The 25,819-nt window shown below is 39.0% G+C and overlaps 2 protein-coding genes across 4 annotated transcripts in view; both read right to left on the bottom strand.

Annotated features, from left to right (window-relative positions):
• The window catches only part of slc4a3 (solute carrier family 4 member 3), a 379,295-nt gene that overhangs the window by 214,776 nt on the left and 138,700 nt on the right, over positions 1-25,819 (bottom strand). The window lies entirely within an intron of this gene.
• igfbp2b (insulin-like growth factor binding protein 2b) overlaps positions 1-25,819 on the bottom strand; it is a 36,716-nt gene that overhangs the window by 5,719 nt on the left and 5,178 nt on the right. Inside the window, exons 2-3 of the mRNA XM_067444498.1 lie at positions 5,843-6,000; positions 1,177-1,317 (exon numbers count right to left, since the gene is read on the bottom strand). Coding sequence (XP_067300599.1) covers positions 1,177-1,317; positions 5,843-6,000 — 299 coding nt within the window. The remainder of the gene's footprint in view (positions 1-1,176; positions 1,318-5,842; positions 6,001-25,819) is intronic.

Raw genomic sequence — 25,819 nt, 5'->3', positions numbered from 1 at the left:
AGAACAAAAACTGACAGTTACAGTAATCCCAAGAGGAACAGGATGATCACAAAACAATTAAGTGTGGTGAGGTACACTGTTTTGAGCCCTGGGAACAGGGTTTCCACGCCAAAACAACATATTTACTTCTCCGGGACATGTCCTGGTTTGAGCTGTAACGTGTCATGTCAGGACACAGGAATATTATACAATGATAAACAATGAGTAATATTCCAACTTTGTCTCCAAGATGTTTCTCTTAAAATTCCTCTATGTGGGCTGTCAAGACTGATTGTAATCCAATAAAATAAATGGCATGCTGAGTAATAAATTAAAATAAAATGATTTAATATAAAATGATTTTATTGTGGCCTAGCAAACAGACGAAACAATGCCTTTATATACAATATATAAAATGAGCAAACAACTTTATGTAGATTAGAAAGATCTAATCATTTGCTCCTGGAAGTTCATATTGAGATTTCATTCAGACTTTTAATAGCCGACTTGGGTGTGCGGCAAATTTGAGCACATTTTGAGACATTGTTGAGACTTCTGAAAATGATGTGTGACATTTGTTCTCAAAAAATTGAGAACCAAAAAGTAACACAAACACATTTTTTTTCCATCTCAGTCTGTAAAAGATGTGTAAGAGAGGTCATTGAGATATAAAATAGATCTCATTTGTGATTCTCCTTCCTCTGAGAACATCAGTTAAAAAAGGGCAAGCCACCCCCACGGACAGGTTAGTCATTCAGCAAAATTTTCATTAGCTTGTAACTCTCAGCTCAGATACGGTTGCCTTGGCTTTGATAAAACAGCCTTCTGTCGAGAATGTGGGAATGTTTTATACACAGTTTCTCTTTGGCTCCATCTTTGTGTCATTATTGAACCTCCCATGTGGAATTAGCTAATAAAACAGCGGGCTGCTGCAGATTGAAAGGTTGAGCAATGTCTCATATTCCTATTGCCCTATAGTGAAATTAACACCCGTCACGGGAACTTTTTGTTCTAATCTACTGGCCAATGTGGCAGGTGACCTGCAAAACATTTCAAACTGACAAAAGACAAAAAGACTTCACAAACTATTTTAGTTTCATTTACATAGCAACTTATTTGATGTATTTCAATTCAAAAATCTAAATGGTTGGTAAAATTGGCCATTAGCAAGCTACCACATAAGATACATCATTTCACCTGCTTAAGGTTGTACTGTCCTGTCTTGTCACAGTTGGGAAACTTCAGGTCATACAGATTTTCCAGAGGCCCCTTGTTGTCGTGGAACGTCATTTGGGAGATGTTTTCTAACACTTTATCCAGCTCCTGCTGACACTGGCTCTATAAGACAACAAAGACATAAACAACATATATTTGAGCATATTTTTCCTGAACTCTTAAAACAGCTTAAAACACTTTTTTTGCACCCTAACTAATTTAATTTGTCTACTTACAAAGTCAATAAATTGACACATACATGTATACAGAGCAATTCTGTCTCAAATAGCTGATTGTTTTTTGGAAATCTTTTGACTTGCTAAGGCTAATTTCAAAGTTAGCATTTTATTTATCTGACATACACAAAATTAAATATTTTTTCCACACTGTTTATATTAAATGCACAAGATTACAGCTTGAAGTTATGTGCAAAAAATGTATTTTTTTTAAATGCATGTATTGCGTGTGTATGCTAAAGACATACAGTGTTTTAGACAGTATAGAAGTAGTATTTGAGTTTATTGATATATTATTAAACATATAACAAAATAATAACATAAATACAATATAATGAAAAACTAATATTTAATAAAATGTAACTTAAAAAAAAAAATAAGTGCATCCACAAAATTAGCACAATTCTATAAAAGACTGTAAAACTTTTATGGATCCATAAATAAGTCCTTTAAAGTTTTTCATGATAAAAAACGTTATAAAATAAATTTAAATGTAAAAAAAATAAAATAATAATTGCTGTTTACAAGTGAGATTTACCTTGATTATTAATTTTCTTCACACATTATGTCTTAAATCTCAAATAATTTTCCCACAATTAACAATAAGATGGCTTATGATTAAAACGAATTCATATTGATATGATTAATAAAATATTAACATAACATCACAGAAATAAGTAGCAAAGTAGCAAAAATATGTCATGAAGGCATGGGGAAATGTGGTAAAAGAGTTCATTTGACTTTCACACAAAAACAATGTTAATTTTCATAAAAATCCTTGAAGAAACGCTCATATAAGGAGAGTGAGATAAACAGCAAGCCAGCGGCTTCATGAAACATTTATGTGGCTGATATTAATCTCGTACTCCAGCTAATTTTCTGGCTTGGTTCTACCTCTCCACCTCTCCGCAAGGACAGGCATCGCATCAAAGACCATTCCTGTCTCCCGTTCCTTCTCTTTTTCCCTATATCTCTCATGATGGCTGCTCCCTGCTTGGCCCGGGATAAGAGGGCACTGGGGGAAGAGGGCCTGCCAGGGATCTTATCCGTACCGTGCGGATGAAAAGTGCTCCATCACAAAGCAGTGAACAGTCCCCTGCTGTCATCGGACATGCCGTCACCCTGACATTCTCCTTGAATGTCTGCTTTTCATTGGGATATGTGATGGTTACACTACGGATTTATAACCTCCACAAAAAAGTTGTTTATTCGGTTTGGCTTTTATTACCCTACCATTATCACTGGTTTGAATTTTTATTGCCTTGGCTTCTTCATTTTATTGCATCTACCTTATTTTAGTACTTTCCAACATCCATTTGCTTTATCAACATATCATTTAGCTGTTTTTATTGTAGTTACTATAGCTTTCAGGTCAGCAAAACCAGAACCAGTGAGCTTCATCGTATAGCTATTGTCGTCTCTGTTGTTGTTTGTTGATGGTCACATCGATTTTCTTTTTCCTGAAACATTTCTTGTCCAATAGAATACGCTCAATGAATGGATATAGCACTGTTTTTATCAATGCGCTTAAGGCGTTCTTTAAATGGTGAGGATATGCTTCCATGACAATGTAAAACGGGCAGGCTCAATCTGTGTCCAAGGTGTCATGGAAAACCAGGCCATAAATATTGTTTACCATCCATGATACATTAATTAATCCTTATTAAAGTTACAAATTATTCAGTCTAGAGCAATGTTTTTCGTCTTTTGTTGTTTGATCAACATTAAAAACACAGACAGCATCAGAAATATTAGGCTGCTGTCACTTTAAGCATGGTTCCAATAAATCCTAGCCCTAACCATGCACCCGTTTTCTCTCAATTGTTTACGTACACTTAAGATATAACTAACTTTGTACACGAGGATACATGCCGGGTGTTTTGGCATAATTTTGTGTGAATTGATCCGTTCAAGTGCAATACAATTTGAGAGCTCAGTTCAGTATTTACCTGCTAAGACAGATTTCTGGACACAACCTTCGGACGTTTCTGCACAGAGAAGTTCAAAATACAGCACACACTCTTCAAACTTGCTCCTACAAGTCTACTCCCCCACCAGAAGCCTTCGCCCAGCTAACGAGCAGAGGCTTGTGGTACCATCACAGAGAGGCATGAAATCCCTCTCCAGAACTTTTTCATTCACTGTTCCTGGTTGGTGGAACGATCTTCCGACCTTCATACGCACGGCAGAATCCCTCACTTCAATCAAAAGACAGGTAAAAAGTATTTTCCATGAGCACTTAATCTTATCATTAAAAAATAAAAAAAAATCTAACTTCCTCTATTCCATCTAACTTTTCTCTTTTCCATCCCTTTTCTAGCTTTTGCTACTCTGAGTACTATACAAATATTTGTATTTAAAGGTGCTCTAGAATGAGTTATAACAAGATGTTAAATTGTTCTCTGATATCTACATAAAGGGTATGTGCCTTATTTAAGGGCAACAATTGTCCAGATACAGTTTTACAGGTCCATTTACAACCCTATAAATTGCGCCTAGGATATAATGCTCTGTGTTTGCCTTATTTGGAAGAGTCATTAATATTAAAATTAGAGCTCTGCTCTGATTGGCTTATTTCAGCAGCTCACAGCACACAGCATTTCAGTTGTTCAGCGAATCGGCTTGTGAGTCCTGACCGTCCTGACAGAACACAGACCGACTGAATGACACACTTTAAGCAGAACATCTCAAATGGAGATTGATAAAATACAGCCTACGTGTTTATTGGTGTTTTAAGATTATCCGCGCACGAGAGAAAGAGCTTGCATGCAAATGGTTGCCAGATTGTACATGTTTAGGTAAAACACCGGATAGTATACGTGTTCTTTTCACAGAAATCTGGCAACTGCACAAACGCTCTTCTTTCCCAAAACAAAACCAGTGATTTTAGACTTGTCTTTTTTCGTCAACGAAATCGATTCCTGTACTCCTCAGTTATAAGTCGCTTTGGATAAATTCCCTTTAAAGGGAAAAAAGACGCTCCCTTTCCCGTCTTGTGCTTGAATAAGTGGCAAGGTTTAAACTTTCACCGCTGGCCCGTCAACTGTCCCGTTTTAAATTTTAGGCCCTCTGCAAAACATGTCCTACATTTGAGTTACTACGAAAACTACCAAACCTGCCGTTTACTTTAAGTATGGTCCCATACTCAGAATTTATCCTCTGCATTTAACCCTTCCAAGTTAGTGCACACACATTAGAAGCAGTGAGTAATGAACACTTTGCAAACCGTGGACACACACACACACACACACACACACACACACACACACACACACACACACACACACACTCACACACAGAGCAGTGGGCGGCCATTCACTGCGGTGCCTGTGAGCGATTGGGGGTTAGGTACCTTGCTCAAGAGCACTTCGGGTTGTTTCCTGTTGATATTGAGAATCTAACCCGCAACCTTCAGGTTACAAGTCTGACTCTCTAACCGTTAGGCCACAGCTGCCCCGAAAAAAAAAAAAAACAGTATGAAAAAAGAAAAATGACTTGCCAACAGAAGTAAATTAGCAAGACATTTTGTCTATTGGCTCAGAACAGTAGATGATGCCTGATAGAGATGCTGATTGGGGTGAGGTCCTGTTGCAGTGGTCACTTGGCTAAGGATTTAAGGGTCCAGGTAAAGCATGGTTCAAGTCCAAGAAAAGTTAATTAACTCAGTGGATTTGTGTGATGGCCAAATTCGACAAGCACTGGCCCATTCCTCGTTTCAGCAGAGACGGCAGCCGTTTGTTCTGTCTTGGCAATCCGATTGTGACTGTATGCTATCACCGGGCAGTGTTTTAGACATCAGAAATCGCTGTTTAATTAGGTAACTAAGGAAATTATCATGTTTTTAACTGAAAACATTGCAAAAGTGGCACCAGAAACAGCCTTAATATGAAAAACACTCGAAAAACAGCGTACAGCTGTTTTTGCACAGTTCCAATCATGAAAATAACATACTGGAGCAATAAATTATACATTGACAAACAACCTCAGACCACAGAATTATAGCTACATCAAATTTAGAGGGTTGTACAAAGGACATACCGTAAATCTGAACCCCAGAAAACTGTGTTAGGATAATTAATGTTTAGCTGATACAGAAAAGAGTCTATGTCATAGCGAGAGAGAGCATGTGTGTGTGTGTGTGTGTGTGTGTGTGTGTGTGTGTGTGTGTGTGTGTGTGTGTGTGTGTGTGTGTGTGTGTGTGTGTATGTGAGCCCATATTGTTGTGTATATGGTGTGTTAGTATGATAACCAGAAGAGGGCACTGCCGTACTGAACACAATGACATTTAAGGTGAATACAGGTCTTTATTTCAATTGGTCTCTGTGTTAATCTAAAGGCCCTTTCACATGACTCACTTTATAGTGTTCGTCAGTACTCAAGAGTGCTGTGACTTCTTCACAGGGGACACTCACCTGTTTGGGGAAAAGCGTTTTGGGATCATCCTGGGAGCTGAACATCCTGTTCCTCTTACTGCTGTGATGCTGCTTCACAGCTATTTCCTTGTAGTGCTGGTAGTTGTTTTCTTTGCTGGTCTTTTTCATCGGAGGGGAGCGTGTGCCATTTATTTCTCCTGATGGAAGGAAGAGTAGGTTACAGATTTGAGCAAAAATGCTGTTTTATCATCTCCCTTTCAATGAATATAGTACCAGTCAAAAGTCTGGAAAGTCTCTTATGCTCATCAAGCCTGCATTACAGTAATATTGAGAAATATTATTACAATTTAAAATAATGTTTTTTTCTTTTTTGACATAATTTTAAATATATTTTATTTATGTGATGCAAAGCAAAAATGTTATCAGCCATTACTCCATTCTCCAGTGTTGCCTGATCAATCAGAAATCATTGCAAACAAACGCAGGCTTGATGAGCATTAGAGACCTCTTTAAAAAAATATTAAAAATATAAATGTTTCCAAACTTTTGATTGGTACTATATATACAATGTACATATATACATACATATACATACATTCACCTAAAGGATTATTAGGAACACCTGTTCAATTTATTATTAATGCAATTATCTATGCATTTAGGGGTGTGGTCCTGGTCAAGACAATCTACTGAACTCCAAACTGAATGGCAGAATGGGAAAGAAAGGTGATTTAAGCACTTTTGAGCGTGGCATGGTTGTTGGTGCCAGACGGGCCGGTCTGAGTATTTCACCGTCGGCTCAGTTACTGGGATTTTCACGCATTACCATTTCTAGGGTTTACAAAGAATGGTGTGAAAATGGAAAACATCCAGTGTGCCGCAGTCCTGTGGGCGAAAATGCCTTGTTGATGCTAGAGGTCAGAGGAGAATGGGCCGACTGATTCAAGCTGATAGAAGAGCAACTTTGACTGAAATAACCACTCGTTACAACCGAGGTATACAGCAAAGCATTTGTGAAGCCACAACACGCACAACCTTGAGGCGGATGGGCTACAACAGCAGAAGACCCCACCGGGTACCACTCATTTCCACTACAAATAGGAAAAAGAGGCTATAATTTGCACTAGCTCACCAAAATTGGACAATTGAAGACTGGAAAAATTTTGCCTTGTCTGATAAGTCTCGATTTCTGTTGAGACATTCAGATGGTAGAGGCAGAATTTGGCGTAAAGAGAATGAGAACATGGATCCATCATGCCTTGTTACTGCTGTGCAGGCTGGTGGTGGTGGTGTAATGGTGTGGGGGATGTTTTCTTGGCACACTTTAGGCCCCTTAGTGCCAGTTGGGCATTGTTTAAATGCCACGGCCTACCTGAACATTGTTTCTGACCATGTCCATCCCTTTATGACCACCATGTACCCATCCTCTGATGGCTACTTCCAGCAGGATAATGCACCATGTCACAAAGCTCGAATAATTTCAAATTGGTTTCATGACAATGACAATGAGTTCATTGTACTAAAATGGCCCCCAGAGTCACCAGATCTCAACCCAATAGAGCATCTCTGGGATGTGGTGGAACGGGAGCTTCGTACCCTTGATGTGCATCCCACAAATCTCCATCAACTGCAAGATGCTATCCTATCAATATGGGCCAACATTTCTAAAGAATGCTTTCAGCCCCTTGTTGAATCAATGCCACGTAGAATTAAGACAGTTCTGAAGGCGAAAGGGGGTCAAACACAGTATTAGTATGGTGTTCCTAATAATTCTTTAGGTGAGTGTATATATGCTGTATAACTTTAAAGTACATGTAATTCATGAATGAAAAGTAAAGTATATTATGTTAACTTTCAGAAATGCAATTGCTTTTTAAAAGCCATTTTCAGTTACATTCTGAATGCTACACAACTGTGCAAGGTTAGATGTTGCTTAACAATTGACAGAATATTTATAGAAATTTGTATTATTGCTTTCAGGTCAAAGACCACAAGCAATCTATTTTGTCAATGAAAACAAACCCTGGATCAGTGTTCTGGCAGTGCATCAAAGCATGGCAGAGAAAGAAAGTTAAGGCTGAGATTAATGACAGCTCCTGATTCAGATAGGCAGAGAGGCCTGTGAAGAGATAGGTGGCTTTTAAGTCAAACCATGCCTGGCATATCACAAGAGAACTACTAATAACAAAAAGAGACTTATCCTTAGGATAAGTTTACCCAAAAAATGACTTTCATTGTATGGACAAAAAGACATATATTATTTTTGTTGCACAGAAGAAAGAAAACTATACAGATTTGGAATGGCATGAGGGTGAGTGATTTTGATCCTTCTGCAAAAAACAAACAAACAAACAAAAAAAAAACATAAAAAACAGTTTATAGGTTTGGAACGAAAGGAGGATAAGTCAATAATGACAGACCTGTTCATTCCCAAATAATTTTGCTGAACAAACCTCTATTTGATTTGGAATGTACTATAGCAGCAGATGTGTACTTTTGGACTTAGGTTAAGGCCGGGACACAATAAGTTGACGGTCGGCCGTCAGGCAACGTTGGGTTATTAGGTCGGCTTGTTGAATCGACATTGAGCTGTTGGTGAGAGAGAGAACTCTGATTGGCTGTTCAGCTTAGAAAAAGAGTTAGTGCACAAGAATAAAAGGGAAAGTGATGAAAGTGAGAAACTAACTACCAGGATGGTTCCCCGAGAATTAAAAGTTCCCCTAGAAAAGTTTTCCTGGTTGCATCCACACCGCCAGTAGAAACTGTGAAGTGACGTAAGCCACACTTGTTGTTGTGACTTTTATTTTGACGGCGCGATGGACCTTTATTATAATGGCGCAGAGAACACCAGAGCCCTGTTTAACAACGATCTGTTTAACAGTCCTGTCTAATACGTTATTAGTTAGAAGTGGTATACAAAGAAAGACAGTATATGAAAAATTATTAGCATTTACCATAAGGTTAATGCCCTATGTTGCTAGATTAGCAGAAATACCTGATGATGTTTCGCTTGGTCCCCTCAAAGTTGCTTTGGATTTTCTCTTTAGTGTAAAGGTTGAGAGGTCCTATCATGGTTTTCCATGTTCATATAGTTATTTTCTGGAGTAAATATATAGACTATAATCTGTTTGTGTAGACTTTTTTCTTTAAATGGTGGGTGCTGGAGTTTTGCATGTGGTCAGCCAATCAGTGCACACTTATGTCAGTAGTAGTTCCTATTGTGCAGGGTAAGAACCTCCTCTGAAGTAGGAGCTAATTTAGTTCCCCCAATAGGAGTTTCAAGAACTAAAATTGATCCTAGTTCCTGCGAACACAGCCTGATCTAGACACACTAGCGGCAGCAAATATAATTTGCAGCCAGGGTCGTCTAGCAACTCACTGTTGGCTTATGAGCTTGAAAAACCAAACTCTGGTCAGGCCAATCACATTGTGCATAGAGTCAGTGGACGAGCTTAACATAATGAATCAAATCAAATCAACTTTATTTATATAGCGCTTTTTACAAGGCCAAATGTTTCAAAGCAGCTCCAGTGTTAACAGGAAGATAATGCAACAGAATTTGATTTTGCTGTACAGCCGCTCTGGTGAAAACGGTGATGATATCCAGCTAATTTCAATTATCATATATTGTCAATGCAGGCAGATTGGTTATATAGTTAAAATGTAGGTGCCACCAACTGATCAAGCCAAAAGCCAAAGGCAACGGTGGCAAGAAACCAAAACTCCTTCAGGGACAGAATGGAGAAAGAAACCTTGGGAGAAACCAGGCTCAGTCGGGGTGCAAGTTCTCCTCTGGCCAACGAACAAACAGTGTATGATTATAATCCTGGCAACATTGCAGGTCTTAAGTCATATTAGGTAAATAGATATTTGAAAGATTGGAGTTGTCATGCCAGAGACGGGATTATTGAGGATGTCGTGTAATGAAAGCAGAGTTGTGATGGTTCTGCATGCTACTTGAAAACAAGGAAGTTGGCGAACAGCAGTCTTTGGAATTGGCTTCGGCAGCGGCTCTGGAAGACTTGGAGTTAAGCTTTTCTTTGAGAAAATAACCAAGAACAGCACTGAAGTCATTCTTAAAAAAGGAACATACGTTCTGAGTTTTGCCAACCTGATATGGAAAAGTTTTATCTATCAACTAGCTCAGCTTCACCTTCTTCGTTGCTCTGGTTTGTTGTAGCGCTATCCTATTGCGTGCAGAGGGACTTCGAAAGAAAACCGTTTTTGCCGCCCCCCGGATTAAGCCCTGCCAACGGTGTGTTCCCAGACCCAACTTCATCTTGATGTGGTCCTGGCTTGTCAGGCTAAAAAATCTGGGTACTTCCGCCAATAGTTCTAGGAACTATGAAAAGGTCTCTCTGGTGCAAATCTCCTTTGGACTCTAGCTGGCCCTTTGAAACTCTCACCTGCATTCAGATTCTGTTCTGTGTCTGGCCAATCAACTTTAAAAAACTCAGAACCTCAGGCCATGAGCCCAGAGCTGCTCGCATGATGTCAGCGTAGGGTGAGAATGGAGCCTGGAGATCTGAAGGAGGGTGAACGCTCTGAGCATTGTCCAGCACCAAATACTGTGGTCTGAAGTTTTAAGCCAAATTGTGAGGAACAGACCTAAGAATAGTGTTTGAAATAGCGGGCGAATTTGCCAGAGTTTGCATCAGTGAAGACATTATTGGCGGGCGTGCTTCAGCAGACACCTGCCATTACATATCCTCGGAAGCATCCCTGTTCCACACTCTCATCCCTGGGCCTACACCAGCAACACTTCCCACTCACAGTTCCTCTTTCTTTCCAGAGGCTTAGTGTGTGGGCTGTGCGGTTGGGGAGTGGACAGGAACTCTTTTCAGGGCTTGGGCAGGTTTCTCTCTCACTTCTCCCAAGGAAGCATGACATGCTGTTGAAAAGTCAAGTGCCACTTGTGAATTTACATACTGACTCTATTCCAAAACCTAGTGCACTTTCTATGTAGGGATCATTTTGAGGCATTATAGACATCCTTCCGGCACAAAATCTGTTCCAACAAGAAGATTTTCAAAGGCACATGCGATCCCATTATGTATTGCAATGAGCTCAGTGGACAAAGCAAAATGCAAAATAAAATAAAACAAAAATGATTGATCCAGTACCAAAAAAGGATGGACCAACATTACATTTCTGAACCAATATTAATAATTGATTAATAGTTTACACTTTAAACAGGGGCTAATAAAAAAATAAAAAATAAGTGAGAAAAGTTTTCCTCCGGTGTTGGTTTGGTTGCATTTTAAGCATAAAGAAGATTTATGCTGATAATTAGTTATAATTTTTTACAACAACAACGTCATGTACCTACCAACATAACATTTCTGGACTGATATTAGTGACCAATATTTTACCCTTCGAACAGGAGCTAATTTATATATAAAAAAAAACAAAACAACAAAAAACCTCCAATTGACCTTTGCTATGTACCTACAGGCATTATGACCAACTCTTAAAGGGTCGGTAAAAAATAAATAAATAAATAAAAACATGCTGTTCCAACCCTGTAAGACTTTATGTAAGACTCATAATAAATTAAGATATTTTTGATAAATTCTGAGAGCTTTCTGTCCCTCCATTGAACAGCTACGCAACTGCCCCTTTGACGCTTTAAAGAGTTAATAAAAATATTGTAAAATTAATTTATGAATTAGGTGGTTTAGTTCACATTTTCTGAAGAGATTTAATCACTTAATATTTGGGGTGGGAATCTTTTACCATCTCAAGATTCAATTTGATTCCGATTACTGAGGCCACGATTCGAATCATAATCTATTTTCGATTCAAAAAGATTTTCGATTGAAAACTATTCGATTTTGAAAATATCAAAATTAAATCCGCACCCGCCCAGACCCATGCCCGCGATAAATCACACATGCTAAAATCATTTAAATTAAAATGCTTTATTTTTTATCTTGCACCTCTCTCAACATCAACAGCATCATGAATGGGCTAATGAAAGAGGCTCTGCCTTTAAAGACTCGAACGTTTAAAAGACTTTAACCAAACAAAACGAAAGTAACGTAGGCAGCCCCTCACAGACAACTGCCATGCACACACACATAATAAAACGTAAACCCAACTCAACGTCAAATCCAGGTCTGGTGATCTCTCATCCTTATATGCCTCAAGCTCCCTCACAGGACTCGAGAACGGTGTGGCTCGCAGGTGACGCTCATTCACAATCACGCCCCGGTCTCACTCGCTTTCTCACTCGTCCACCTCGCCACAGAAATATTGCACACATTTTTTTATCCGCGCTACTACCCGCCTGCACAGAGTTAATTATCCGCCCGCATCCCCGCCCGTGATTTTTATAAATGTCACAATCCACCCGTTTTAGCAACTTTTATGCCGTTGCAGAACTCGTCGCGTATAGGCTAGTTACAAAATGGAGGCGAACAGCCAGCTGATTTTATTAATTTATTAAAACGATTCTTGGACATTTCAGATTGATTCTGAATCGTTGCAAATGAGAATCTAGATTCTTCTGTGAATCAATTTTTTGGCACACCCCTGCTTAATATGATGAACAGATTGAATGTAGGCTTTTATTCACATGTAAACATTAATCAGTGAACAAAAACAAAATCTCAACCGTACTTAACAAACTTCCTTAGTTCTTGAGGGAGCTCAAACGTGCTGCGTAACACAAGAATGAACCTCATTGGTTCTTGAGGAAGCTCAAACGTGCTGTGTAACACGAGAATGAACCTCATTGGTTCTTGAGGAAGCTCAAACACAAGAATGAACCTCATTGGTTCTTGAGGAAGCTCAAACACAAGAATGAACCTCATGGGTTCTTGAGGAAGCTCAAACGTGCTGTGTAACACGAGAATGAACCTCATGGGTTCTTGAGGAAGCTCAAACGTGCTGTGTAACACGAGAATGAACCTCATTGGTTCTTGAGGAAGCTCAAACGTGCTGTGTAACATGAGAATGAACCTCATTGGTTCTTGAGGAAGCTCAAACACAAGAATGAACCTCATTGGTTCTTGAGGAAGCTCAAACGTGCTGCATAACACGAGAATGAACCTCATTGGTTCTTGAGGAAGCTCAAACACAAGAATGAACCTCATTGGTTCTTGAGGAAGCTCAAACACAAGAATGAACCTCATTGGTTCTTGAGGAAGCTCAAACACAAGAATGAACCTCATGGGTTCTTGAGGAAGCTCAAACGTGCTGTGTAACACGAGAATGAACCTCATTGGTTCTTGAGGAAGCTCAAACGTGCTGTGTAACACGAGAATGAACCTCATTGGTTCTTGAGGAAGCTCAAACGTGCTGCATAACACAAGAATAAACCTCATTGGTTCTTGAGGAAGCTCAAACACAAGAATGAACCTCATTGGTTCTTGAGGAAGCTCAAACGTGCTGCATAACACGAGAATGAACCTCATTGGTTCTTGAGGAAGCTCAAACGTACTGCGTAACACGAGAATGAACCTCATTGGTTCTTTAGGAAGCTCAAACACAAGAATGAACCTCATTGGTTCTTGAGGAAGCTCAAACGTACTGCGTAACACGAGAATTAACCTCATTGGTTCTTTAGGAAGCTCAAACACAAGAATGAACCTCATTGGTTCTTGAGGAAGCTCAAACGTACTGCGTAACACGAGAATTAACCTCATTGGTTATCGCATGTCAAGCGAACATGCTTTAGCTTCCATTACCATAACTGATGTGTGTGTTGACGAATGTTTATATGAATCAATAAAAGCTTAAATTAAATCTTTTATCATATAATCATATAAAGCTCTCATGCCTCTTCGGAAAATCTGGACTAACATAAAAAACAAGTATTAAAAAAATATAAAAAAATAAAATAACTTTCACATAGTAACTATTACAGGAAAATGTTTGAAAAAACCCCACCAAGTTCAGTTCTGCTCTGGTGGTATGCTACCACCAATCAAACACTTCAAATCTTCTCTTTCACTGCTGATTTGGTTTAATCTATGCATACTTCGTTAATTAACTTAAATGGCTGGCTCTCTCTAGGATTTATCAAAATGCAGAGGTCTGACGGCAGGATTTTAACTGGTTGTATTGGTTTACAATATCTACTGATTTATACAAACATGCACTCCGCGACACGCAACTTGAAGCTCTTGTAACCAGTAAGCTATGGTTAATTTGTGGATGAACGGAGGCCCACTGCATGCTGGGAAAACAACCCAAAGACACTGACAATGATTGAAACCTGTTTGCAGTTTACCCATCTGGTTAAACATTTACAGAAAATGCTCTTTCAACCCACACGGCTGCTATGAAGAGGGAGCCGAGCAGCCATGTTGTTTTTCCAAACAGGCTGCAGTGAGCACGCTGGCTCTCAGAAAGTGTCAGTATGAAAAAAGTAATGCAAGAAAAACATAAGCAGCTGTGATGCCCGAGAAGCCGGCTTGTATTTGGCGCTTTTACTTAGTTACATAACCATGTGGCCTTTTGTAAAGGTTGTAGCTTCAAGGACTCGCTGTACCACGGCAGCACGAAATAACAGTGTAGAACGTAATTTAATTTCCTTTCTTTTGTGGAACTACACGACTCACAGGAAAGCTATGCCAGTGTCCGGCAAAACAGGACCAGGTGTGGGAAGGTTTTGCAAAAACTAATTGTTGGTTTTGGTGGATGCAGAAAGGCTTCCCTTGGGCATGTACAAAAGGTTTTTGGAGCTTGAATTTAATACAGCTTTTATTTGGCCTGGCACATAGTACGATTATTTGCAATAAAATGTTAAAACCAAAATGGAAGGAAAGATTATGGCAAGTCTGGTCCTCAAAATGACCAGTTGCCACATTAGATGCTCCAAACCTATAATACTTTCATGTTCATCTTCTAATGTGCTGCGTAACACAAGAATAAACCTCATTGGTTCTTACAGAAGCTCAAACGTGCTGCGTTACATGAGCCGGAACTTCGTTGGTTCTTACAGAAGCTCAAACGTGCTGCGTTACACAAGACGGAACTTCGTTGGTTCTTACAGAAGCTCAAACGGGATGTGTTACACGAGAATGAACCTCGTTGGTTCTTACAGAAGCTCAAACGGGCTGCGTTACACGAGAATGAACCTCGTTGGTTCTTACAGAAGCTCAAACGGGATGTGTTACACGAGAATGAACCTCGTTGGTTCTTACAGAAGCTCAAACGGGCTGCATTACACGAGACAGAACCTCGTTGGTTCTTACAGAAGCTCAAAAGGGCTGCATTACACGAGACAGAACCTCGTTGGTTCTTACAGAAGCTCAAAAGGGCTGTTTTAAACGAGAATGAACCTCATTGGTTCCTAAGAAGCTCAAGCATGCTGTTTAACATGAGAAAGAACCTCACTGGTTCCTAAGAAGCTCAAGCATGCTGTTTAACATGAGAATGAACCTCTCAATGGTTCTTGAAGAAGCTCAAACGTGCTGCGTAACATGAGAATGAACCTCTCATCCCTTAAACGAAGCTGAAAAATGATAAAATAAATATCAAATATATTTCAAAATATGAATAAACTATGTAAACAATACTAAAATAAAACTGGAAAAGAACTAAGGTTTAGTCTAAACAAAGTGTGAAAACAGCTGTAAGAGCTATGCTTTCCCCAATGATTACCACTATTTACCATGTAGAGGACACATAGATTACCATACTATGTGTCCTCTACATCACTGAAACATCTGTTCAGTGTCTTAGTATTTCGCACTCTCTTTGATTCCACTTAAGAAAATCGTTCTGAGAAGTAATTTGTCACCATCCTCTGGGAGCACTTCCTCTGTTTTTTTTTTCTCCCCCGATTTGATGAAAAAGTGGTTAAGATTTCCTTCAACCTTAACTAGCCGCCTCTGAGCCTCTTCTCAATATACAGTAAATTGTGCCAGCAAATTTCTCTGTCTTTCTCTTCAACTCTCCCTCTCTTTTATCTTTTCTGTAATTGCATATGCAAAGACTAAACAGCGATGGTGTACGGTCATAAATCAGAGGCCTACTGAGGGAGCCTTGATGATTCAGCAGCCACTGTGCACAAAGGAAATGTTCTCTGCAGACGAATGAGATTCAGTGCATGTGCTTTTGCTGATCATTTTTATATACTAAGCACAGATTCATTTAAACAAACAAAAAATATTGGATGAGATAAGAGGCATGCAGTGGTGCTATGAAATGAGGAGGCAATGTCCTCATAGTTTTTATTTTATTTTTTATAAATCAAATGTAAATGAATGTCCCAGTTACACTTAATGTCTTCAAAATTTCAATTTTGATTTCAACATGATATAAAGTGGTGATATCTAAGTAACTGAGCTGTTTACTTACTTTTAAAGGTCCCGTTCTTCGCGTGTTTTCGAAGCTTTGATTATGTTTACAGTGTGCAATATAACATGATGAGTTCATGTTTCGAGTGTAAAAAAACACTATTTTTCACACAATTTACTTATCTGTACACCGCTGTTTCCTCTGTCCTAAAAACGGCCTGATGATTTCCTTGTTCTATGAAGTCCCTCCTTCAGAAATACATGATGAGTTCTGATTGGGCCAGCGCTTCCCGCGTTGTGATTGGACAGCAGCTTAGCGCACTTTGCCCGGAAAGGTCCCGCCTCTTTCCATAACGGGGAGCTGCAAGCGCTGAATGCGCGCTCTTCTCCACGTGGGAGAGCAACAAGACCACGCCCCCTATTTTGCGTGTTCTTGTGGGTGGAGGGTTAGTCAACAAACTGTTCTAGTGACGTCATTCAAGCAAGGAAGTGCAGGGGTGTAGTCCAAACCGGCCGTTCGCTGTAGGCTTTGAAAGGGAACTTCTGTTAAATAAAATATCACGCTTGGCATTGAACTTTGAGCTTTATAATATTACAGGTATTATTTATACTCCAACAGCAACATTTCACACTAACTAAAGTTTGAAAGATGGAATCGCAAAGAACAGGACCTTTAAATTAGCTTTCCCATTCCCGAACATGGAACAAGTATAAAAACAAGAGGCGGGATTTATTGTGTGAACCAATCATAACCAAACATATCCAACTATAGCGTAATGGAGGCATTGCCTCCTCTCACATGACTTTCCACCATTCATTCATTACCCCCCAGCAAACCGCACGTTTTAGTAAGTCTGTTAAAAGTCAATGGCCTCAGGGGAGGCAAGAGAGACGTGGACTGCCACTGTAACTTTACCTGCTATTAGAGCTATTGGACACAGTTTCTTTAGAAAAACAAGTGATTATACGTACACATAAAGAAGATAACAGTATAGTTTTTAAAAACTTTGAAATTGGTATTGGCACATTAAAACCTTTTTTCAAAAGGTTGTGTTTTCAGGCACCCAAAACACTGTTGTCAGGTGAACAAATGGCCAAAACACATAAAAAAGTTTTTATTTTTATTTTTTGTTGAAAACATGTACACAGCCCCTAAATTGCAGTCAATTGCTTAAAGGGATAGTTCGCTCAAATAAAGTAAAAATTGTCATCATTTATTTTGTTATTTTAAACCTTTATTCTTTTTTAATATACGTTTTGAAGAGCATTTTTATTGTGATACATCCCTTTAAGCATATAGTAATCGTCAACAGCAAGCAATTTGATAATCAGTTAGAATTTGACAAATACTAGTGACCTAGTTTCAGCATTAAATTTTAAGGCTTTGAGGAAACAGCTTGAAGTCAAAGTTTTCCTCAGGAAATGCTTTGGATTTATTTTGTGAAGTAGTGTTGATCTTCACTTGGCACCATAGCAACTACAGTCTCCCGAGTGTCAAGAATTGCCTGAGCTTGAGCATTTGAAAGGGGTTGAGCAACAAACTTATAAAACTCATGATAACACACTTGGCAAAGTGCTAAGCGTGGGTCTCAGGAAGATGCTTTGCTAAGAAAGCTGTCATTAGTTTACAGAAATAATGTATTAAAAACTCTAGAAATTTAATTTGACACTTTAACTGATTGGTATCGGCTCAGGCCCTGCTTAGCACATGATCTCATGCCCCCCTATTTGAAACATTATTGCCATAACACGTTTCTATGGGTTGTTTCTTGCTTGTTCAGACATGACTGACAGACTGGCATTCTGACACAGCGATCTTCATGCTTTCATGCTCAGTATTGTCAGATACTCAATATTCATTGGGGGCACAAAAAAACTTTCCTATAAAAAATTTACAGAATATCGTACATTTCATAATTCTTTCCCAGTCAAATGCATAATTTTCCATTATTTGGGAGAAAATGCTTCCCTGTCAAACACAGAATTTTCTGGTATTTACTGTTATACGCCAGAAGGGTGCTATAAAAAAACCTTCTGAAAGAGTACAGAATCTCCTGATCAAAGCACATGAAGAAGTTGCAACAAGCTATGCTTCTTAAAAACGTGATTTTCTCAGCTTTGTGCTCAAAATGTGTTTTTTGTTCAAATATATATATATATATTTTATTTTATTTTAAATATAAATGTTTATATAATGATATATACATGTTTATAAATAAATATAAATTATATGTATATATAAATGTTATATACATTTTTAATTATATAAATGTTATATAAATTATATACATTTTATATAAATGTTTCTATAACATTTTGAGCTGGAATCAGCATGATAGGTCGACTGTGTAAACCCAGCCTGATCAGTCTGGAAACCTGTACATTCATTTCTACTACTTCTGTTACACTTTTGCAGGAAACAATCGCAGACCGGCTTATCCACCTGGTGCACTATTAGTAGGTTTAACACGATGATGGATAAAGAAGCAATGGGTCATTGCCTATTGATCACGCCTCTTGTGGTCTAATTGGTTGAAGAGCTGCAATTGCGTACAGAGTCATTTGAATAATGCTCGTTGATCACGCTTCTAGTGCAGTAGAAAATACAGAGCAGACTCCCAGACCAATGTTTAATTTTAAATTGAGCTTGGTCTGGTGATAGCCAGAAAACATGATAGGCAGCATGTTACAAGTTACAAATTATAATTCTTTTCAGGCATAACAAATGGGCCTATTTACGGGAACATAGCTGATTGCTGAGAAGAAATAATACATCCTCACTGCTACTTGTATTTGTTGCAGTAAGTTCATGCAGTAATGAATATACCCATTGCAGTCGATATTGACATTTTCAACAGTGTGTCAGTCAGGCAGGCAGACAGTTTTATAGCAAGTAGTGAAAGATAGCTCAATGTGTCAGACTGTTTATTTTGCTGATGCGTCGTCATCTCTCCAGTCTGTGGGGGGTTGTCTGGGATGGCCTGAGGAAAAAAGGAGGCCAAGAGTTCGCTTTTTTTCTTGTTTGACACCAATGACACTTCAGAAGCCCCAGGGTAAAAAGTAAAGTCATGGCGCCTACAAGGAGCCTTTCTAGTATCACAGGTCTCGACAAGCCGCCACCACCCAAGGCATTGGAAAGGTGTTGAAGAAACATGTCTCGGCACATAAGACCCCAGAGGGATCCGAGGGCAATCACGGTACACGTAATACAAGGAGAAAGAAGAAAAGAGTGAAAAACAAACATGAGATATAAACCGCTCGCTTGAATAAACTTGAGATATATTTTTAGTACGGTGGCAAGGAGGCTGGATTTTCCAGAGGGAATCGGTGCTACATTTTACATGTGCGTCTTTCTACTTGCCTTTATCTAATGACCCATGGCTGTTTTAGCAATCCCAGTGCCCATTTTGTTTTGAAGTGTACTGATCAGTGTAATTTCAGATCTATCAGACTAAGGGCCAGATTTACTAACAGCTTGCACCAGCACAAACCCTCTTTTGGGTTAAAAAACTACTGTCAGGATTTACTAAAGACATGGAGTGCAAAATGAACGCTGAAAAGGCGTGGACAGAGTTATTTTTGGGGATGACATTACTGCATATGCATTTGTAGGAGTTTCCCTTTCAGATGCAAAATTTACAGGAGGAGAGTATTTTAATGAATCATGCAAGGTGATTTACGAATGTTTTTTGCTCGTCAATTTACTTGTATTCGCCTAAAAAAAAAACAGACAATAATTTGTGTTGCTCTTGGTAGATTGCATTTGTTATTATGGAAATGATCCTGCTGTGTCTGTGTATTTTAATTTGTGTGTAGTCAGTAGATCATTTGTGGAATTGTGCTCTTACACTAATTTGCCCCGTTTAGTAAATCCGGTCTAATGTTTAAATAAATGATAAATAAATATTAATAAATATTATAATAGCATATAAATAATATTAAAATACCACTGGCTTGGAGCAAACCTGCTGTTAAAGAAATAGTTGACACAAATCAAGAAAGGAAATCAATTTATCAATTCATTATTTACCGAACCAGTATGTTTTTAATTTTCCACGAAGCATAAAAGCTGAATGTTGACATTGCTGGTGATTTTTATTGCTAAGCCTCAAGAAGTATCATAAAAGTTGTTTATACAACTCATCCACTATATTTCATTCATATAGTTTACAGGGTTATTTCACCATAAAATGAAAATTCTTTCATTAATTACTTACCCTAATGTCTTTCGACAGCTATAAGACCTCCGTTCATCTTCAGAACACAAATGAAGATATTTTTGTTGAAATCCGATGGCTCAACTTTCATTGACACCAATGTCATTTCCTCTCTCAAGACCCATAAAGGTCACAAAAGACGTCATTACAAAGTCCATCTCACTACAGTGGCTCTACAATCATTTTATGAAGCGACAAGAATAGTTTTTGTGTGCAAACCACCAGCCAACCACCGCCGGTGAATTCACCGGCACAGCCCTAGACCCCTGCGGTGGTAAACTGCCCCCGGGGTGTTTTCTTGTGTCTCGATAAAGGATCGGAGAGCTTTCCCCTCAGGACGCCTGTTGCACCAGCTGTGCAAGTTACAACTAGCCTAATTTTGACGTAAATAGGCACTAATTAGTTACAACGTTGATATTTTTGCATTGCACTTAATATTAGTTGAAGCTTAAATCTATGTTTAAAATAAATATTCATGAAAGCCTGCGATCAGGAGTAACATTAACTGATAGAATAGCAGGCATACTGAACTGCATCACGCTCTTGTTTTACATGATAGAAGTGTGAATAGATTAACGTTATGTTAGGTTAACACGAACCAAAATAGCGCGCCGCTGCATCCATAGGTCCGTGCTGTGTATGTAAAATAAAATCTGTCATAATCAATCAAAGTAATTTTTTTATTGATTCTTAATTTAGTTTCAAATAGCCTTTCTTGATGTTATACATAAAAGCACTTATGCTATTCACGATTAAGTGTTGGGATATTTTTTTATCGTTATTTACGTGAGGCAAAAGTAGCGTTTGTTAAGAATGAAGAATAAACTGAAATTTACGGTATTCAACAACTTATTACAATAAAATTATTTCCCATTCATTGTCTCCTACTTGTTCTGGCATCCTGGTGCACATTAGCTGTCCATCATGTTGAATAGTAAGGTTTAAACAGGCTGGTTTTAAATTATGTTAGAGATACCAATGCGACAGCCGCTCTAGCGCTCCTCTGACTGCCTGCCAAAATGGCGGCGCTTAGGCTGCGTGACGTCAACCTCCGGAGCTCTATAGATTCATGATTTGGATCGTGTGTCAAACTGCCAAACTGCTGAAATCACGTGACACTGGCGATCTGAATCCTGAATCGATACACTGATTCATCACCATTCAAATCTTTGTTTTGAAATCGGCCCATACGTTGTTATTTAGTGCTTTTTTGTGCACAAAAAAATACTCTCATCACTTCATAAAATGATTGTAGAGCCACTGTAGTGAGATGGGCTTTGTAACGACGTCTTTAGTGACCTTTATGGGTCTGGAGAGAGGAAATGAAATTAGTGTCAATGAAGGCCTTTTTGAGCCATTGGATGTCAACAAAAATATCTTAATTTGTGTTATGAAGATGAACGGAGATCTTACGGGTGTCGATTGACATTAGGGTAAGTAATTAATGAAAGAATTAGCATTTTTGGGTGAACTAACGCTTTAAAACGTTCACTGATCTAAGTTGAACTCTTAGTTACTACAGTCATTTTAACTAATGAAACCTTATTGTAAAGGGTTATGGGGGAGGGGGGGGTTACAGCAAAAAAGACTGAATTGTCACTTTGTGTAAGTGTATTTATTCAGCAAATACAATCGCAAATAGTAGAAAGATCCATACTTGAATTTATTACAGTTTATCACTAGAGAAGGCAGAAGGCAGATTTAGTCACACAAACAGCACAAGCAGCTTGTGAGTCGTGACAGAACACAGACCGACTTAATGACACTTTCATTTATGCAGAAAATCTCAAATGAGAATGCTGAAATGCAGTTTACTTGTCTATTGGTGTGTTCAGATCAGAGAGAGAGGGTTTTTGTGTGCATGGTTGCCTGATTGCAAATTTGAAGTAAAACAGGGATAGAATATGTGTTATTGCAGAAAAGCTCTGAATGGGGGGTTTAAATGATGGAAATCTGGAAGCCGCAAGCATGAACTGGAACGCTCCTCTCCCCCAAAGTTAAAGTCAAGGGAGTATTATGCAAGCCAGCATCTGTCCACTGGTAAAGTGTCATTACTGAAGATGTTCCTCTAATCAGGTCCTACAGCACGCTGGATCATGTCTGAGGCAGCCGCTCCACGTTTGAACAACACTAACTACAGGTGGTGCAATATGCTCACAGTTGAGGCCAAGCAAGAATCTACACTCTGTGCAATGATGCCATATGAGTCTGAATCTAATTCACCAGCCTCAGAGCAGAATGGGCTTTCATTTGAGATGTGCCAAAATCACCACATTTAGTTAAAGCTACCACCGATGAGTGCACACTAATGCTGTAACAACACAAAATACCTCTCTCGGCATGTTGCAAACACAAAGATGAGGATCAGAGATCCTGCATGTAGCACCTGCTTGTAGTGAGTTTTCATAATTGCAACATTCATTCAGAGTTCACTGCATTAATTACGCTTAATAGACGCCATACTGCCATTCATTAGATCAGCATTCATTTGTGTTTTCTGTAAAGCAGAGACAGAAATGCTGGACCAGAACATGTCTTGCATTTGCTAACAAGATTTGCACATAACTTTCAGTAACCATACTCACTCACAGGACTAACTGGTTTGATGCTTATTTGGAATTCTTCTCACAGAAAACTAGTGGGAAAAGAAAGACGTATGTTTTTCTACCTCACTCCATATTCTGCCAATTTCTGTTTTAAAGGGGACTTTGATTTGATTTTATGGACTACAAATGGCTGGTAGGGACTACAACAAGCTTTATCCTGGGTTGGTGACATCACTAACTCTAAAATTTACATAAACCCTGCCCAAGGAACACGCAAAAACATAGCATGCCAAAGGAAAAGTGTTATAAAGCAGCACACTCACTATAAATATTCCTATTTAAAGGGTTGATGAATTGAGAAATCTACTTTCCCTTGAGCTTTTGATATATAAAAGGTCATGGTAATATAATAATGTCCTGTAAGTTTCGGAGCTATATATATTACGGCACATGCTTTCAATGCAAAATGCTGAACAGTTCGTGAGCACATGCGTTCATGAGCTGAAGGCTAGATTATTGTAATGCTCTACTGGGTGGCTGCCCTGCTCGCTTAATAAACAAACTCCAGCTAGTCCAAAATGCAGCAGCTCGAGTTCTTACTAGAATCAGAAAGTATGATCATATTAGCCCAGTTCTGTCAACACTGCACTGGTCCCTATTAAAATTTGCATACATTTAAAATCTTGCTCATTACTTACAAAGCATTAAATGGTTCAGCTCCCCAGTACTTAAGCGAGCTCTTAACACATTATACTCCATCATGTCTATTGCGGTCTCAAAACTTTGGAACAGTCTTCCTAGCATTGTTCGGAAAGCAGACACACTCTGTCAGTTTAAATCTAGACTAAAAACACATCTCTTTACTATGGCATACACATAAAACATTTTTAACTTTCATTATTCAGATCAATTGACTGATTGTTAGGCTGCATTAACTAGGTCAGTCGGAACCGGGAACAAATCCAATAACACCTGATGTACTCGTTACATCATTAAAAGAGTGGCATCCACACTAATGTTAGTCTCTCTGTTTATCCCGAGGTTTACTGCAGTCAGCCGGATCCAGGCTGTGTCCGGATCAGATGATGGACCTGCGCCCAGACATGATCAACACATCCTGGAGTGTCTGCTGAGCCCATGTCAATTAGTGTCTCCTCTGAATTTGCCTTACCGGCACATCATCTAGTGATGGCGAAACATTTTCTTGACCGACCACCGAGCCTCATTAGCCGGTTGAAACCCGTTAACCGATTTGTTTAAAATATGCTGCGCTATTTGAAATAACAGCCACGAGCCGTGCCTGCAATTTCGCAACTCTGTCGCATCTCTCTGCCCCTCTGCCTCCCGCTCTCTCTCACACACACACACACACACACACACACACACACACACACACACACACACACTGTCCCGGCGCTGCCGCCTCCCTTCCACTCATGTCACTTTTTAAAAATCTCCCACAAACCCGCCGCCGAGGGGCTTGTTTGGGATCAGAGGACAAATTGCTCCTTAGTTTCGAAATGGTTTGGGTACAAGGTGATCGCGTTGAAAATAAAGGCATTTGTCTAGCGTTAGAAGCTCATTTGAAACATTGCCGCGGCTCATTTAAGAAAATGGCAGCTCCGAAGAGACGCTGCTTAAGTTTGAGGTAGTGCTAACAATAATAAAGAAAGATGATGATCAACACCTTATGTGTTACCACTGAAATGTAGATGTAATATATTTCCAAATGTAAGCCCATCTTATGCGGAATGCACGCTTCATACTGTCGTCTGCTCTGGCTCTAACCTCGAGTGTTTTAGCCTGTTTACTTTTTGCAAACCTTGTGAGCGCGCAAACCCAAACGCTATTGGTTTATTAAGTACAAACAGGCAAGTTATGAAAAATGGAGTGTGAGGGATTTGTTCACGTCACACAAATAGATTTTGGAATGAGATGGCTAACTGCAGTAGCGTTTAGTCCACTGTCTATAATAGACTAATTTAGAGATCAGAGATTTAGAGATTTTTTTTTTTACCGACAACCGACAACTTTGATCAGTTAACGTTGATATGGTCAACCATCGGTCAAACGGTCATCGGTTAACATCCCTAATGTCAACCTCAATAAACCTGTCTCCGGCGGGACAACTCCAATCTTTCAAATATTCATACTCTCGTGTAATCGGCACGCCATCCTAAATAAACTCGTCTCTTGCGTGATACTCATAAATGTAGAATATTCCGATCTATTATTATTTCTAAACTGTAAGATTGCCAGAATAATAATCATACACGGTGTGTTAATAGGCCAGAGGAGAACTGGCACCCCGACTGAGTCTGGTTTCTCCCAAGGTTTATTTTTCTCCATCACGCCCTGATGGAGTTTTGGTTCCTTGCCACTGTCGCCTTTGGCTTGGCTTGCTCAATTGGGGACCCTAAAACTATTACACTAAATTTATGATCCAAGTTATTCAGCTAAATGTACAAATGAAATGTATTAATTAGGTCTTATTTAATTCTATAAAATATATAATATTGATCAGCCAACATTGTCGCTATATGATAAATTAAAATAAGCTGATAACATCACTGTTTTCTCCAGAACGACTGTACAGCCAAATCAAATTTTGTTGCAATATTGTCCTGTTTAACACTGTGAAGCTGCTTTGAAACAATCGTCATTGTAAAGCGCTATATAAATAAAGTTGATTGATTGATTGATTGATAAGAACACGTATACTATTCAGTGTTTTACCTAAAAATTTGCAATCTGGCAACCATATGCATGCGAGCTCTCTCATGCGCTCGGATTATAAAACACCAATAAAACTGCATTTTAGCAATCTCCATTTGAGATGTTCTGCTTAAAGTGTGTCATTCAGTCAGTCTGTGTTCTGTCAGGACGGTCAGGACTCACAAGCCGATTCGCTGAACAACTGAAATGCTGTGTGCTGTGAGCTGCTGAAATAAGCCAATCAGAGCAGAGCTCAACATTAATATTCATGACTCTTCCAAATAAAGC

Source organism: Pseudorasbora parva, chromosome 5 (assembly GCF_024679245.1).
Source record: "Pseudorasbora parva isolate DD20220531a chromosome 5, ASM2467924v1, whole genome shotgun sequence".
Classification (NCBI taxonomy): Eukaryota; Metazoa; Chordata; class Actinopteri; order Cypriniformes; family Gobionidae; genus Pseudorasbora; species Pseudorasbora parva.
Note: the sequence above shows the minus strand (reverse complement) of the source record. Positions and strands in the feature narration are given on the sequence as shown.